This window comes from Somniosus microcephalus, chromosome 16 (assembly GCF_052327205.1).
Source record: "Somniosus microcephalus isolate GS21.2 chromosome 16, FLI_Smic_1.0, whole genome shotgun sequence".
Lineage (NCBI taxonomy): Eukaryota > Metazoa > Chordata > Chondrichthyes > Squaliformes > Somniosidae > Somniosus > Somniosus microcephalus.
The window spans coordinates 24,305,443-24,323,090 of NC_141002.1; the positions used below are offsets into that span (position 1 = coordinate 24,305,443).

At 40.5% G+C, this 17,648-nt stretch overlaps 1 protein-coding gene across 3 annotated transcripts in view; it reads right to left on the bottom strand.

Annotated features, from left to right (window-relative positions):
* The window catches only part of yaf2 (YY1 associated factor 2), a 196,653-nt gene extending 179,771 nt beyond the window's left edge, over window positions 1-16,882 (bottom strand). Inside the window, exons 1-3 of one of the 3 annotated variants that reach the window (XM_086008685.1) lie at window positions 16,636-16,880; window positions 16,067-16,192; window positions 5,468-5,509 (exon numbers count right to left, since the gene is read on the bottom strand). In XM_086008685.1, coding sequence (XP_085864811.1) covers window positions 5,468-5,509; window positions 16,067-16,192; window positions 16,636-16,661 — 194 coding nt within the window. In that variant the 5' untranslated portion in view covers window positions 16,662-16,880. Of the gene's footprint in view, window positions 1-5,467; window positions 5,510-16,066; window positions 16,193-16,635 lie in introns of all 3 variants that reach the window. The other 2 variants (XM_086008689.1, XM_086008686.1) reach the window with 2 other exon arrangements.
* Between the last annotated feature and the right edge of the window lie 766 nt (window positions 16,883-17,648).

Genomic DNA, 17,648 nt, shown 5'->3' on the forward strand with positions numbered 1-17,648 from the left:
CGGATTAAAAAAAATATTGACTTGCTACAGTTTTACTCAAAAGGTTCTTGTAATGATGACAGTGTTGAATTCAGCTGATCTATGATACCTTTCTCATGCAGATTTAATTTTCAACAATAGCAGACAAGTTTTCAATTTTGTTTGTTGTTTTCCAGTGAAGAACTGGGCAAGTACCCGGATAAGCCTTGCAAATATAACTTGCGAGCCTTTGTAGGAGTGTTCCTTTTATAGCACCTATATAAAAGTCAGTCGAGGAGGCTTTATCCTGTATCATAACCCACGTTGCACCTGACCTAGAAGTGCTTGGGGAGGAGAAGTTATAATCAATGGCGCCAACATCTCTCATTTTGATTGGGTTTGCTGTCTATTCTGGAAATCTAACAGAAGCAACTGTGTAAGAATGATTTGCACCAAGTCCAAATGACACTACCTGTTATGACGTGAGTCTTGAGAAGTTAGGGCTTTCTTCACCAGATCTCAGGGGTGATCAGATATGGATCTTTGAGATTATGAAAGATTATGATCGGGTAACTGGTGAAAAGATTGTTTCCACTGGTTACCAAGATGGAAATGAGGGGGAAAAAAATTACAAAAAGAAATAGAAGGGAGATTAGAAAAAAATTACAGGTGGAGTTTAAGAATCACAGAATCTACAGTGCAGATAGAGGCCATTTTGGCCCATCGAGCCTGCACCGACACATATCCCACCCTATCCCCGTAACCCCACGTATTTAATCCCCTAACACTAAGGGTCAATTTATCATAGCCAAATCAACCTAACCTGCACATCTTTGGACTGTGGGAGGAAACCGGAGCACCCGGAGGAAACCCACGCAGACACAGGGAGAATGTGCAAACTCCACACAGAGTCGCCCGAGGCCAGATTTGAACCCGGGTCCCTGGCGCTGTGAGGCAACAGTGCTAACCACTATGCCACGTGTAATTCTCTGCCATAAGACATTGTTGAAGCAGAATCCATAATTGCTTTCAAAAGGAAATTAGGGAGTTGCTTATTTAAAAAAAAGGATATGGGGAGCATTCGGGACAGTGAGATTAGACTAGCGGGCTCATATGGGGGGGAAAAACACAGCAGAGCAGACTTAATGGCCAAAGCGGTTTGTTTCTATGTTCTAATATTCTATGATTTTATAATGCTTCAGGTTTGACAATTACTGAGTGAGTCAACAACAAATGTAATTAGAGTCAGTGTAAAGGTTTGACAAAAGTGTCAAAAGAACCATTTAGAAGTATAAAATTTTACAGCACATCGTGCGCCTGTGAGTTGTCTGAAAGCTATCCACTTATTCTGAATTCCCTGCCCTTTCCCCGCAACCTTTTTCTTTTTCAAATATTTATCTTTCATAGCATTTCAATTAATATCTATATACTGCCTCCGTGATCTCAACATCCTTCCTAATAAAAGTACCCAAACAGTGTACAACATGCTAATTGTGGCCTAACCAATGATTTTTATAGGTTTAGCATTAGAATATTAGAACATAGAAACAGACTACTTTGGCCATTAAGTCCGTGTCTCTCCCCACCATCCCCCCCCCCCCCCCCATATGAGCCATCTCGTCTAATCTCACTGTCCCAAATGCTCCCCATATTCTTTTTTTTTTTATATATAAGCAACTACTTAATTTCCTTTTGAAAGTAATTATGGATTCTGCATTATGGTTTAGCATTACCTCTTGATTTTTGAAAACTATGCCCTGGTTTATAAAACTTGGGATGTCAAATATTTTTTTTGTAGCTTTTTCAACTTAACCTCCCATTTTTAAAAATTCTTGTATTTGAATCCCAAAGTCTCTCAGCTCTTCTACTCCTTGTTGAAGTTTTGCCATTTAGTCTATTTTTCTTCCTCCCAGAATGTAACCTCACAGCATTAAACTTCATCTGACAACTACCTGCCCAGTCCCCTAACTTTTCTATTTGCTCCTGACATCACTTATAAAGAAACTTAGCTAAATAAAAAACAAGTATTGGTTAATGGATGTAACCACTGCTCTCTATTTTTTGTCCTGTAACTATCTTTCTCTCTGTGCTGCCACACTCCCTTTAATAGCAGGCACCTTAATTTTGTCAACAAGCCTCCTATGTGGCACCTTATCAAATGCCTTTTCGAAGATCGATACACATAGCATTCATTACTTTATCAGTACACTCCATAATTTCCTCAATGAACTCTTATTAAACCACAATGTGCCTTTAACAAATCTGTGCAGGCGGTCCTCAAGCAACCCATGTCTTTCTCAGTGAGTTAATTTTATCCAGTATTATGGCCTCTAGAAGCTTGCTCACTGCCAATGTTAGGCTGACTGGTCTATATTTACCTAGTTTATCCCCTTCTTCCTTTTTGCATAGAGACATTACATTGGCAACCCTCAGTCCTCTGTCACAACTTCCATCTTCAATGCTGTTTGAAAGATTGTTGCCAGAGCCTCGAATTCTTCTCTAACTTCTCTCAGCATTCGAGGATGCATACCATCGGGACCCGGTCTATCCAACCTAATTGCTCTACCTCCTCCGTCATTCCCAATTCAGATCAAAATCAAGGCAAAGTACTCAGTTTTCATCTCTGCTATTCTTTCATGCTTCATAAGATTTCTTTTGTCCTATCCTTTCTTTAACAATCTTTTTACTTTAAGCATCTGCAAAATTGTTCACTATTTTCCTTGCCAGTTTTTCTTCATATCCCCCTTAAAAAGGAGTTACTCTAAATATACTGGTAAGAGTTCATGAATGGAAGAACAGACATGGAGCATGGATACAATACGCCCTGAATGGATTTGACAAATATATTGCTCTGATGCTTGGGTCAGAAGTGCACAACTGATCATCTAGCCGTCCCTCAGCTCATGTCTCAACCACAATTATTTAAAAAAATTACAAATAGCATTACGCTAGAAATAGGAACATAAACTGCAGTACTACAGTGCTAAAATATAGATTAATGAAATACTGGCTAATGTAAGTTTAGCATGGATAAGTGCTCAAAGACAAAAATCTGAATTTTTCCTGCTGAAGTTACATGAAAATAGGAGCAATCATTTTTTTTTAAAGAGATATTTTAATTAAGTGGTTGGATGCTGGGGGGCAAAAAACTTGCTATCTAATTATTTAACTTCAAACAAAAACGCTGGAAATAAACAACTGATCCAACACCATCTGTAACGAGAAGAGACAGGTTAATGTTTCAGGTGTGGGCCTACAAAGATCTCCACCCAGAATGCCAATCTATACCCAAAGTGTAAGGCTATACCTAAAACATTAACTTATTTTTCTTTTTACATATGCCAACAGGCCTGCTGATTATTTTCACCATTCTCTGTTTTTGTTTCAGATTCCTGCAACTTGCAGTTTCTGTTTTTTCAATACAGAACTTGGTAAAAATGTAAACTGTCAATTTAACTTAGATAAATAGTCTCGGGATTAAAAACAATTCATTCTTGGGTTGTGGGCGTCACTGGCAAGGCTGACATTTACTGCTCATCCCTGATACAACTTAATGGCTTGCTGGGCCACTTCAGAGGGCAGTTAAGTGTCAACATTGATGTGGGACTAGAGTCACATATAGGTCAGAGATCAGGTAAGGACAACAGGTTTCCTTACCTAAAGAATCAGTTGGATTTTTAGTTGGACAATCCAACAGCTTCATGGTCACTTTTACTGATACTGTCCCCGTTTATAGCGGGCACGTTGGTGTTAACCTAAGTTGCCTGCTATACGTGGTGGACAGTAAAATCAAAAAGTTAAATAGCCAACACATTTTTGAAAAAAACAGGCAATCTCCAGTTAGCAACTCCCTCTCCTACTTGTTAGCAGTTGCATCCAGAATCTCAGCACCAAGATAATCACATTATAACGAGGTGCAAACAGCTGATTGAAACTGCTTGAAGACCCAACTTTGGCAGACATCAACAGAGCCTTTTAAATGGGTAAGTACAGGGCAAGTACTTACTGAACTGCCCAGAATAGCCAGTGCTCTTAATGTGTTATAAGCAGTGTCTTTGTAATTGACTCATATGGAAATGAAAAAGAGTTAGCGCTATTTGCCCAATATAGGTGGCTGCCTGTGATAAGCGTGGAGGGTCTAAGTGGTGGGCACTGCAACAGCTCTTTGTTTGCAGATTTTTTTTAACTAAATTCAAATTCTCAAACCGCCATGATGGAATTTGAACTCTCAGTCTCTGGATTATTAGTCCACCTCTGGATTACTGGTCTAGTAACATAACCACTGCACCATCCCACCAGTGATTAAAGTGCCAGCTTTTCTTGTATTAAATGGTCATATGGCTGATTCCAAGGTGGCCCTTGTTTGCTAATTTAGAAAGCTAAAAGCTGCTTTTCTGAACACACTTACCAATGGTCATCACTAGCATCAGCAGCCACTTTTGTTTAAATATGAATAAAACAGCAGCAATACAGTTCCACCAATAAATGTTACAAAGCCCAGTAGCATAAGGAAATTGAGCCAATGACAGCAACAACCCAAACTTCTGATGTAACTTTGTAGGTAAGCACAACTTTCTCACATTCTAAGGGACAGTTCCTCCCCCTCCATCTCCCACTCAAGTCACCAGCATTCACAGTTCAACACGTATACTGGCTGTGATGCTGTGTAAGATGAATTGAAAAATAGAATTAAACAGTGAGGTGTTGATAGTTTATTTTAAATAAAAAGGGCCATATCCAGTGAAAGTAGCTATTCAAGCTTTTCATCTACTTAAAGCTGTTAGTGGGCCCTGACATTTCCCTGGGCTAAATCAGAGAATGCATATGATCTAGTTAATTATGCTTATAAATATAATTAAATTTAGTAAAGTCAGTAACAATCATTCAGAATTTTCAATTTAACAGACACTCAAATTTTAACTGAAGTATAAATGCCAACATTTATAAGCTTCATAGTGAGGACATTTTAAGTATTTGGCATACACTATCTCTGTTCCTGTACCAAGCTGCACTGAGCTGGCACTACTTATAATGTCCGTCAGTGATTAAGTATATGCAGCTAAGCCTGCGGAATTTGTGTCAGGATAACTTGATTTTCTGGATTTGCAATATAAATGTTCTAAAGAAAGTCTTGCACCAAAAGAGCAGCGTGTATAATAATATGACTTTTATTACTACACCAGCTGCAGGTCAACTGTAGATCATCATTGCACATATAGCTGGGCTTCTGCAACTATGGCCTGGTTCATATATGCAAAATGTGGCCCCTATGTCAACCTCCATGTAGAATTATGTTATGTTATGACTCCTGTATGAGCAAGTTATGTTGCTTTAAATAAGAGACAGATTCAATTTGTTGTTTGCAAGTGAAGAAGAATAGATGTCACTGTTAAATCAAAATATGTCCAACAGACCAATCAATGTGAATAAAGCCAGTTGATGGCATGAAAGGATCCAAGATATGCAGGACAAGTTGGATCCAAAAAAAGGAACCATTGCGATGACTTACCTGGGACATCCTGGTTGTTTTGCTGTCCTGCCATAACACGGTCTGCAGCAAAGAAATAAGAATAGAAAGAGAATACATATATACAGTATATAAAAAAGGAAAGGATAGAAGAGAAAAAGCATGCACCAGGAAAAAGTACAAACAGAAATATGAAAGGCTCTCTTCAAGACCTCTCCTGGTCCCTCAACACCTCCTCTCTGGTGAAGAAGGCCCAGCAGCGCCTACATTTCCTAAGGAGGCTGAAGGGATGTAATCTGTCACCCCTGATCCTCTCTAACTTTTACCGCTGCACTATAGAGAGCATCCTGACAAACTGTATCACAGTATGGTATGGCAGCTGTAGCTACTATGACTGGAAAGCCCTGCAGCGGGTAGTCAAAACTGCCCAACGCATTACCGGCACCCGGCTACCGACCATAGAGCACATATACCAGAAACGCTGTCTACGGAGGTCACGGTCCATCATCAAAGACCCTACCCACCCCAACCACAGTCTGTTCGCCCTCCTGCCATCTGGGAGACGCTACAGATGCATTCGCACCCGTACGACCAGATTTAGGAACAGCTTCTTTCCCAGGGCTGTCATCCTACTGAACTCCACAAATAAACCCTAAAGCCTGCACATCTGCCAATGCACTTTATTATGGTTATATTTATGTTAATATACTACAAGCCAAATGTATGTTGAATGTTTAAATGTCTTAATCCAAATGTACACTCTCGGGAGCCGCAAGCCTACATTTCGTTGTACTGCACTTGTGCACTAACGATGACAATAAAAAGTTGATTTGAAGAGCAGTGGGAATTGGACTTCTTGATGGCTCAACAAATTGTTGTACCTGTGGATCACAGCAGAGTTATAGGAAGCACAGCTGTGTTACCAAGCTGGCCACCATAAGTTCAAAGCAGCAGCAAAGCATTTTGCCAAACAGGGATTTATTTTTTTATAAAAGTGCTGAATGGGAATTATATACTGTAAAACAACATTAATGCATCTACTGTCCTATTACAAGACTGTCATCTCAGGAGAGGAGAGGAGGTGGGAGATAGCACATCTATGTTAACACTAAGCAGGAGAGCGTAGACTTACAGTTTTTGAATTCAACCTTCTGTATCATACACAAGATCCACCACCAACAGGGTCAAATTGTGTAACCAGAATACAGGCAAATACTTCTTAACCATTCAAAACTCTAGTCAGACTGCAGACTCACTCACAGTCAGGACAAAGCATTCCAAATTACCAAAACTGTAAGTGAAGTGAAGATAATTGCAATCCAACTTTGAAATTTATTTTAAAATGGTCAACCACAGCGACTGGCAGTATTTCCTTGCCTTTAGTAAAACAGCGACAGGACATGAGCTTACTAGCCTTGCGTGCTATTATATTCAAAAGGAAAGCACAAAATAATGGCTGTTTAAAAGGCATTTCTTAAACTTGCTCATACAGGAGTCAATTTAGCTGCGATATTTAGTTGAAGTAACAGAACTGTGGAACAATGTTTGAAATGGTACTGCAACAGTGCCGTAATTAAGATTTAGTAGTATTCTGTATTTTTTCAATCCTCAAGGGTAAGGTCAATGGCACATTCGTCATCTATTCTCCAACATTCTCCTCTGCCCTCCAGAAGACACCGACTCATACTTGGGCTGAGTTGCCTGGACACCAATCACCCTCCAGTACCTCAGCCAAGTGACCATCTATTAGGTGCGAGCTCAGACTGCAATTGTTACCAACCTACATGCACATTTTCCAGCAAGAGTCATTAAAAAAATTACACCTACTGTCACAGTCACTGAGATCAGCTAACTTAGCACAGGCTGGTAACCTTTTGTCCTGCATGGCTTTGTAGTCATATCTTTAGCACTTTATAGCAACTGATGCCTTATGTAGATTATGAAGGACATATAAACACTATCAATGATTATATGATATGAGTGTTACAGTAAAGCTATGCTCTGCCCCTTAATCTACTGATGTGACAAGACAGCTGAAGTTACCAAGTTTGAAGTTTAGATAAAAAAAACTTAAGTGCCAATATTGCTATTGTTTGTGGAAACTCTTAAATCATTCAAGCAGACATTTTTTACATTGAAACAAGGCTGCTCAGCTATCAATCACAATGGAAATGTACATAGTACCCTATAGCTGGGGTACAAAAGGAGAACTTTGATAGATGAAGATTAAATTCCAACTAGTCTGGAAATCAACCATGCCCATCCAGACCCACACCAAGTTTTACTCGCCCAGCAAAGCTTGTCCTCTGAAATAAACTGACTCCCTGATCCCTGTGGACCAATATTAAATCTTTGTACTGGTGTGTAAATCCCTCCGTAGTCTCACCCCTTCCCGCCTCGCTGTAATGCCCTCCAGTCTTGCATCCGTTCCCAAGCCCGGAGATCCTCTGACTCAGGCCTTGTGTGCCCTCTACTCTGCCAGTCACAGCACAGCCTTCAACCATCTCAGTCCCACTCCCTGGAACTCCCTCCCTAAACATTCTACTTCGCTCCCTTCCTCTAAAATCTCTCTTAAAACCCACCTTGTTGATTAAGACTTAGGTCATCTCTCTTATCGTCACATTTCCCTGTAAAGTGTAATCGGATGTTTTTCTACATTAAAGGCACTGTATAAATGCAAATTATTGTTGTTGATGGCTCAGCAAATTTATCCAGCGAGTAGCTGAGGCAAACTAACTCGGAAGGTACCATATTCAATCTACAGTCTGTGCTGAGATGGATGATCTCAGGCAATCTCCTGGAGTCTATATAGCAATCTCTGCCAGATGTGCAGTTGTGTGTGGATGTCAATTCACAATAACATCATGCTCAGCTATGATCTTGCTCTCCAATAATTGAATAGCTTGCTGATACTCAGTCAAGGATCACACATGAATAATGGGCTTTTCAATGACATACCTGAGGGAAATTTAAACATGTGGAACTGCGTTCCTCAGCAAGAAGTCATCAACAGTTCAGAAGGAGGGGAGAAAATGGGCAGAAAAATTTTGCAAGAAGAAATAAAATCCAAGAGAAACCAAACCAAGACTCTGGTACAAATTTTCCCCATCATTGGGGATATTACATTAATGGTGATGAAGAAGCCTATAAACAAAGCAGCCTAAATTAGAACACGAAAGAAGACTTACATTTATATAGCGCCTTTCATGACTACCAGACGTCTCAAAGCACTTTACAGCCAATGAAGTACTTTTGGAGTGTAGTCACTGTTGTAATGTGGGAAACAAGGCAGCCAATATGCGCACAGCAAGCTCCCACAAACAGCAATGTGATAATGACCAGATAAACTATTTTTTGTTATGTTGATTGAAGGATAAATATTGGCCAGTACACCTGGAATAACTCCCTTGCAAGCAATATGCAGTAATAATGCACTTGGGTCTTCAAATGGAGAACAAAGAGCTAAAAGATAACAGTCTTTAGAGGAATGGTGCACAAAGTTATGTCTGAGAATGCAGCATTAAGAAACAATTAGCAATACTAGAACATGCTACCAAGTTTGACACAATTTTTTAAGTTTCTGGTTGCTTGGCAACTTTATCCAACTCAGCAACCAGAAACCGCGAAAGTCCCAGATTCAATCCCTGACCAATGTTGCGTTAACTGATCTCAATTGGAGTGACAGTGTACTGCATTTGGCCACAGTGCCAAGGGTTAGGAAGGACAAAGATCAGCGAGGGTGCCTGCTCTTTATTGTTATCTACTGACGCTTACTAGAAAATGCACTGCTGTATTAAGAGAGGATCAGACTTGGCTGCAATGCCCCTCCCTCCTGCAATGAGATAGCCTGTCAACATTCACTGTTAAGACATGCAGATGAATAATGGTCAGTTGGTTGAGATACCAGTAAGCAACTAGCACCTGTAGAACCATATCCCAGTGTTCTTCTGTGCATCATCATCTCCCTCTGCTCCACCACTGGTAGCAGAATCTTTAGCTGTTTTGGTCCTTCTCTTTGGAATGATTTGGGAAAGGAGGGGGAGCAGAACAAATTGGCAAGAAAACAAATACATAACCAACCAGCTGTGGATCACAATTGAGTTACACTTCAAGTGTTGAAACAATTTCCAAACTGTTTGAATCTTAAGTTTTCTTTCTTTTCTCTCTTCCCCACCATGCCCCACCCGCACCCTACCCAGGTAAAAGGACCAGTGGGTGACCTTCTCGCATGTCTCATTTAATACTGCCCACTATCTGCTAGATGTACAACAGCCTTTGGTCCTTCCACATTGGAGGGAGGGTGGGGGGTGGCAAGCACGAGGCCTCCATAATGCGTCAAAGATCACAAATGGGCTTGGAATAGGGACTTATGTGCACCAACCCATATTCTGGATCCAAGTGCAGCACTACTGTTCGTTTCTAAATTGAAGAACTATGAAACAGGCAAAAGAAATACTGAATTTTTTTAACAACTTAAAAGGTGGTATTTGAGTTTGATTTTACATTAATAGTTTATCCATCTATAGCAATATTTGCCTTGATCGGAACAAAGTAACCTCAAGCATAAATTGGAACTGAATTTCATTCAAAGAGGCCTGACATGATGGCTTGTGTAAGAAATAGAAAATGTTGCATTAATGCAGTGAGGAAGAGTCTTCTGAATTTGGCATTAATATGCAATGTTTGAGGCCAATAAAGAACAAAAGGAATAAAATTAAGCCATTTGACCCATCAAGTTTATTTCTTTGAGACGACATGCAACCCCAAGTATCAACAACAACAATTTGTATTTAATGTAGTAAAACGTCCCAAAGCACTTCACGGGAGTGTTATCAAACAAGATTTGACACCAAACCACAGATGATGATTTTGTGACAGGTGACCAAAAGCCTGATCCAAGAGGTAGGCTTTAAGGAGCGTCTTAAACAAGGCGAGAGCGCGGTCGAGGTATCGGGAGGGAATTCCAGAGCTAGACGGCTGAAGGCAAGGCTGCCAATGGTGGGGCGAAGGGAATCGGGGATGCACAAGGGGCCAGAATTGGAGTAATGCAGATTTCTGAGAGGGCTATAGGAGGTTAGAGAGATAGCGAGGGGCGAGGCCATGGAGGGTTTTGAACACAAGGATGATGTGTATCCTACACATTTGATCATCTGAGGAATGTTTTCTTTCAGCAGCTTTTGCATACTTGGCATGTGAGCACCAAAAAGGTCTTAAGGCTAAAGGGATCAAGGGATATGGGAGAAAGCAGGGACCGGGTACTGAATTTGGATGATCAGCCATGATCACATTGAATGGCGGAGCAGGCTCGAGGGGCCAAATGGCCTACTCCTGCTCCTATCTTCTATGTTTCTATGTCTGTGTTTCTATGTCGTCTATGGAGGGCAGCAGGACAGGGTTGAACAGTGCAGATGTGGGGACTCCTTTATTTTAGGGATGGGAGAGTATTTATGCAGAACTTTCCATCAGGTTATCAAATGTGTCAGGTAGACTTTGTTTGTATGTGGAAGAAGCACGATTGGCTGAATGGCAAGTTTCCTTCCCTCCTTCCTTTACTTCAACAATGCAGATTAGCTATAAATTCAGATGAACCCTTCACCACACCCTCCTGACTTTAATGCAACACATATCCCACACAAGCTAGCTCTCCAAATTATCTTAGTTGCCAATTTGTGCTGAATTACAGGTTGTTTTGTGCTATGGACTCATACCCACTATCAACCAGGTTGAGGTGCCCCAAACCTTATTCACTTAGGATGTTACAGCCAGAGGAAAAGAGACTTGTATTTCATTAGTGTCAGCTATATTTGAACGTGGACCTCAATGAGAAAGAGAGTAGCTGAGAAAGAACATGCACACTCACACCAACTATGAAGAACTATTTTAAACAGCTCAGTGTCCCATGTTCTTCATTTGGCCTCCCCTCTGCTCATACCTTCTGTAATGCAGGGCTACAACCAATGGTTATTACTTGTAGCAGTAAAGTTAAAATAATCAGTCCCCATTTAGTAATAATTGCAATATAAAATCCTATCTAAAAAAAAAACTAACAAGTGCAATACTGCCAATTCTCTTTTTATGAGAGTTTATTCTGGAGGAAGTCTTGGAACTGGTAAGAGTTACTACTGATCTTCCATTAATGCATTAAGTGTAAAGTAAAACCATGCAAAGTTATATCAACAGGTTGTTAAATGAGAACTACGTAGTATTTACAAAGAGAGCCTCTGGCCAAATCTACTCAAATTGGTTTAGTAGCTATCTATATGTGAAATCTAAGGTCAGAGCTGTAATTACTGCAGACAGTAAAAATAAAGTGCTTAATGTCATAAGAACTAAGCATTAAGATAGACTTTTCAATAAGAGTGAAGCAATTACTATATAAAACGCAGATTAATCCATATTTTTTCAAGCTGACAATTCACTTCAGCATGGAGAAGTTTTCAAAATTAAATTGCAAAATGAAACAGCTCACAAACAAAGCAGCAGTTATAGGATTTTTCTCCCATTAGCTTTTACACTGTTTGGCACAGCGATTCATATTGTAATACAAATGCACTCATAATTCAGAATAAAGGTCTCCTGAAATAGCTCCTTTGCTGGCATGATGTATAAACCACACCCCTCCCCTGCCCCACCCCTTCCCCAGTGCAGATTTAAATGAGGTACCCTAAACAGTGAAATTATATCAACAAGAATTATACAAGCAAGTCACAATGCCTCGGAGGTTCCAGTCTCCTGATGGTGCCTCAGCAGCAATGATCTTACAACTAAAAATTGCTGTTGTTAATAATTGGGTTTGACAGGCCTACTTTTAAACAAGATTCAGTAGGTAAAAATGGTCCAATACAAAGTGTTTGCTGAAATCTGCAATATTTCACACATATGCATTGGAAAAAATGGTAGGAAAGAAAGAGACGGCAAATAATCACACACATTAATAGATCAACAGCGACAGGCTGCAGTTATACAGCCTAAAACAACTTATCTTGGCAAGTTATATTAAAATCCTTCCATGATGACTTTAGATCTTCACAGCCAAATAGCTGAGAAGCAAAAATAAAACCGTTTTAATATTCTGAACATAAAAAGGGCTGTATATTGTGCTGCTACACAATTAAAAAAACTATACAAAATAAGCAGTTTCGCAAAAAGCAGTTTTCCTTTCAGACAGTGGTTGAGAACTGGTCTTTAAAGAAGATATCACAGCAATGCATCCTTGATGCTTTCTTTAAGTTACACCTACTGTTAGATACTGATGCTAAGATGTTTGGTCTTTGACTGCACAAAGACCTAACTCGTGACATATTTCATTTGATTTGTTAACATGGCAAATCATTAAAATTTCAACAGTCCAGGCAGACATCACCAGTAATTCTTATGTACTTTTATGCTCGCCAGAACCATAGTAAACCATGTTTAATACTGAACACATTATTATGATTTACCACAGTTTCAGTCAGCACTCATCATCCCACAAAAATCTACACTTCCAAATGCAGTCACAATGTGCCAGACTAAGAAATCATTATAAAAAGATTTGTAGATTATTACTAACTCTCAACAAAATCTCAATTCAAATTCGTGACATAATGTTTTGATCCTTTTACTTTTTTTGTACCCATTAGGTTGAGGGATGTCAGTGTTGTGGAGTGGAACACTTTCTATTTTGGCACCCAGTGTCAGCATCATTAACTCCCAGGTCAAGCACAGCTCAGTTAGATGCAGAGCAAGCTCCCTTCAAGCTATTTTACCCAACAATGTACCTCAGTGTTAACCTCACTCCGAATGCACCAATGTGACAGGTTCCCATTTTCCACACTCTGAACTGGATTGAGACTTCCTGAATTCAGTTTACAGGTGATGGGGGATAATGTTAACTTTAATAGAAAGGATAATAGGACGGGGTGTCTAACGGGTGGCCCATCCAATATCGGCAGTTTAATACTATCTCCAAAAGTTAAAATTATCCCAAGAACCTTTACCGTCAGTAATGGTGAGGGAAGGACGCCATTCTTGGATTAATTCAAACACACATACCACAGATTGAAGACCAATATCTAATTCATCGCAACACCCAATTCCCCATTACCGTCTATTTCATGCTACTAGCAGTAAATCTTTAACTCAATATTGACTGTAGCACCGAGGCACCCTCAATAAAATGGTTTTATTACCAAAATGAACTTATACAGGCAATGAAGTTAAACACAATTTTCCCAAATAAAGTGAAACCACTTAAGATCTACTTAAAATCCTAAGCATAGGATGCCACAGGAACAGGAGTAGGCCAGTCAGCCCCTCGAGTCTGTTCCGCCATTCAATTAGATCATGGCTAATCTGTACCTCAACTCCATTCACACGCCTCTGCTCAATATCCATCGATACCCTTACCCAGCAAAAATGTAGCGCATTCAGTCTTAAAATTTTCAATTGGCCCAGCAACTACAGCCTTTTGGGGGGGAAGAGAGTTCCAGTTTTCCACTACCTTTTGTGTGGAAAAAGTGCTTCCCAATTTCACTCTTAAATGGCCTTGCTTGTTTTATGATTATGCCTCCCCTTGAACTGGATTCCCTGAATATTGTTTCGATGGAGTGGCGTTGCATTTTTTTGGAATAAAAATGTCAAGAGCAGCGTTTCCGACCGCCCTGATGACTCAGCAAGTATATCGATGAGTAGTTGAGCCGTATGGACCAGGAAGGTCTTCACAGGGTTAGCTGGAGTGCTCCAAAATGCCTTTGCTGCCCCATGAATTAAGGAATTGAAAAATATCAGTCAGGGCTCCAGCTCAGTATCCAGCAAAGCTTGCTGTATGTGTCTGTGGACAGGATCGGGCTTGCTATGACACAGTTCAATAGATTGCTGACACTCAGTGTTAAGGCTCACACACAAATAAGGTGCCAAAGGATGACCAAAACCCGTGGGAGCGTAGTCCAACAATGAGTCAACGGCTTCAAGGTACGAGGGGAGAAAACGGTGCGGGTGCAGGATGGAACAAAAAACAGATTAGCACGCAAATTCTCCCCAATTATTCACGCCAATTAGCCGGCGAGGTGCTGTAAAAGCAAACGGATAGGTCACACTGGTTGAACAGTCAAACACGTGACTTATACCTGGCAACCGAGTGGCAAATGATCACTTACAAAACTTTATCTCTATGTTCGCAAAAAGACCCCGAAACCCTGAAGTGTGAATGATGGGCTGAATTTTGCAATAATAAAGCAATCATTAAAGTGCAATAGCAAAATACTGCGGATACTGGAAATCTGAAATAAAAACAGAAAGGTCATCGACCTGAAACGTTAACTCTGTTTCTCTCTCCACAGATGCTGCCTGACCTGCTGAGTATTTCCAGCATTTTCTGTTTTTATTAAAGTGCAATCCTCATTTGTGATTCACATTAATTCAGTAAAACACACAAAAAAAATCCATTACATTCAAGAGGACGTCTCACTATTTCTTAAGCTGTTACAAAAAACTATCAATTTTTGTTTTCCTGCTGGTTTTTGACTACTTAAAGCATTTGAGTACTAATGCCTTCACTGGGAGAACTGGCAATGGAGTTACTGAACCAAACAGTGCAAGGGAGCTGATAAACACGAAGCTGAAATGACATGAGCACTGAAGCATCCCAAGTTAATGACTATGCCTAAGATGATTATTCGATTTCCTCAGACGGTTGCCCTCCTACTAACTCCCCAGCACTTAATGTTTGAAGAAGAATAAAAGTAAGAATATTCAAGTTAATCCAAATTCTTTATAACTACTTCCTATTAGGAACAAGTACTGATGCCAACTCCCTCTTCATGGCCCAAAATAAATGCAAATTTGGATTAATTTATACAAACTCGTGCTTAGTGATATATTTCAATAAACCATCTATCCATAAAGTAGCATTTTATGACCATTAAATTGAAAAAAGCTATGTGTACTTAGTACATGATACCCTATTTTATGCAAATATTCACAATATAAATATGTAACCCAATTGCATCCCATCCGATTACAGTTTCAACCAGTACAATGAGTATGCTCTCTTGTCTCCAGGCTGAAGGAAGGTTGTATGAAGTAAAAGAGCCCAGGCAAGAAAAAATAAAAATGGGGCCACAGAATACACGTTTAAAAAAAGTCAATTTAAGACACAGATCCATTTGTCTGAATCCATTAGTTATTCTACATTTTTAAAATAGTAAATTCAGTGACAATGTAGTTTTCGGGAGAAAAAAAATTATATAGAGAGTAGACTACTTCATTAGCTTGAATCTTGAAGCTTTTGAGATAATTTTATTCAGGGGCTAAGCCTTTTTGTTTGTTTGGTCAAGTGGTTCGACTACCAGTTTCTAAAAACCTGAAACGTAACCAAGCAGCAATGATCCGAGAACATCCCTTAAGCAACACTGAAAGCCCAATTTCATTCAGAGATCTCTGACTGGGTGGCTTTAAGTCTGCAAAACTGATAATATTGTAACCCAATGCTTGAAAAGAAATAGTACATTTCAAATGACAAATGTATCCAAGACTGTGCAAATAAAGATCGCAACAACCCCCTCTATCCCCCCGATCCTATTTCAGGCTGAGCAACGTTAATTTATTAATAGATAGATTATAGAAGAAATTAAATTTAAAAAAGGAAGTGGAGAGACTCACCGTGTTGATGTGCCCTTCCTGACATCACACATACTGCATTTGAAAGCCTCTGCGCTGTTTCTGAACGTACAGACGCTACAGTCCCAGTATCCCTCGTCTGTAGAAGGCTTGGGCTGCCTTTTGGGTCTGTTTTGGACAACAAAAGGAATGGAGAGAAGAGGAGGAAAAAAAATACATAGGTACACCGGCTTATTCGGCAAATAGTTTGCTTTTTTTTTGTGGCTGGTTCCCCCCTCCCTCTCCTCCTCCCCTAAAGACCTTACTGGCAATCGGTGACGATCAAAAGCAAAAAGGGCCAGATCCTTTGAGCGAAACTGCAGCTCCCCAAGTCAATTTCCCACGCACGCACGCACACTGACTACTGTAACAAGCCCGTCCGCCATGGTTGCTACATTGTATCGAGCTCTCCCACATTCTGCTCCCCAACCACCAGCTCCCAGCCTGCGATCGCTCAGTTGCCACAATTAAAAACATTTTAAATAAGGGGCCTCCTTTTTTTTTTCGGGGGCGGTGGTTCGGCGGGGTGGGGGGAGGTGGAGAGGAAAGCGGAGGGTCTGAAAGTACTCTACCTGGTGGGACTCTTCTTGTCTCCCATAGCGGTTTAAGTCCTCTCTATTTTTTTTTATTTATTATTATTTGAACCCCGTCCGAATGGCTCAGGGCTCCTCTGCTAGCGCCTGGATTCCCCACCACCCCCCCAGCTGTCCGGTGACTCGCCTCACGTGGCGCGCCGAGGGCCAACCAGTGTGCGAGGATTTTTATGAAACACACGCACGGTGCACAAGGCGGTAGGTTTGCATGGCACTGATGTTTGCGGCCGCTGGAACCGTGCGGCTGCTTTTTAAACACACAAGATAGCGAGAGGGAAGGGAGGGGGATACACAATAAAAAATCATCTTTGCTCCCGCCGGCTTCCTGTTTCTGTTTGAAATTACTTTTTTTTTTCGCGTCGAAGAGGAAGCGCTATTCTTCACCCAACCCCCAACTCCCTCCCGACATGATGAAATTTAATGACATCAGCAGCCCGACTGCAGGATATCAGAGGGTAGCAATGAATGAATGTGGCCGCGGGAGCTTGTGCTGTATTTTTCAGCGTGGAGAAGCTGTGGCTAAGTGCGGGGAAAATGTTAGGAGTGAGATTTCCTTATGGACTTTATAATAAAAATAAAAGATTGTTTGCAAACTTTTAAGTTTAATTTACTTGTAAAAGTGAAATAGGTCACCTTTAAAAAAAAAACCCAGAACGCGTGAGTCACGGCAGACGAGTAAGACTTGGCAGAGCCCCACAATCCAATCAAAGTGACTGTCGTGATTTGTAACCGCTTAAAAATGCGGTAGAATAAACATGGTATTGTATTGTTCGTAATCAAGTCTACTGGTCATTTCGTTACATACCGAACAGTAAGGTCATGTCCTTTATTTGTGATCTCGGCAGACGGGACCACGTGGCCTCAGATGGTTATATGGTAAACAAAGTATTACCCAAATATTAAGTGGGGCATCACAAAGTTCCCCGGTGGTTCACTTGGAGTTGGCATGCAGCCCAGGAAGGCCTCAGTTTTACTGATTAGTGTGTGCGGAG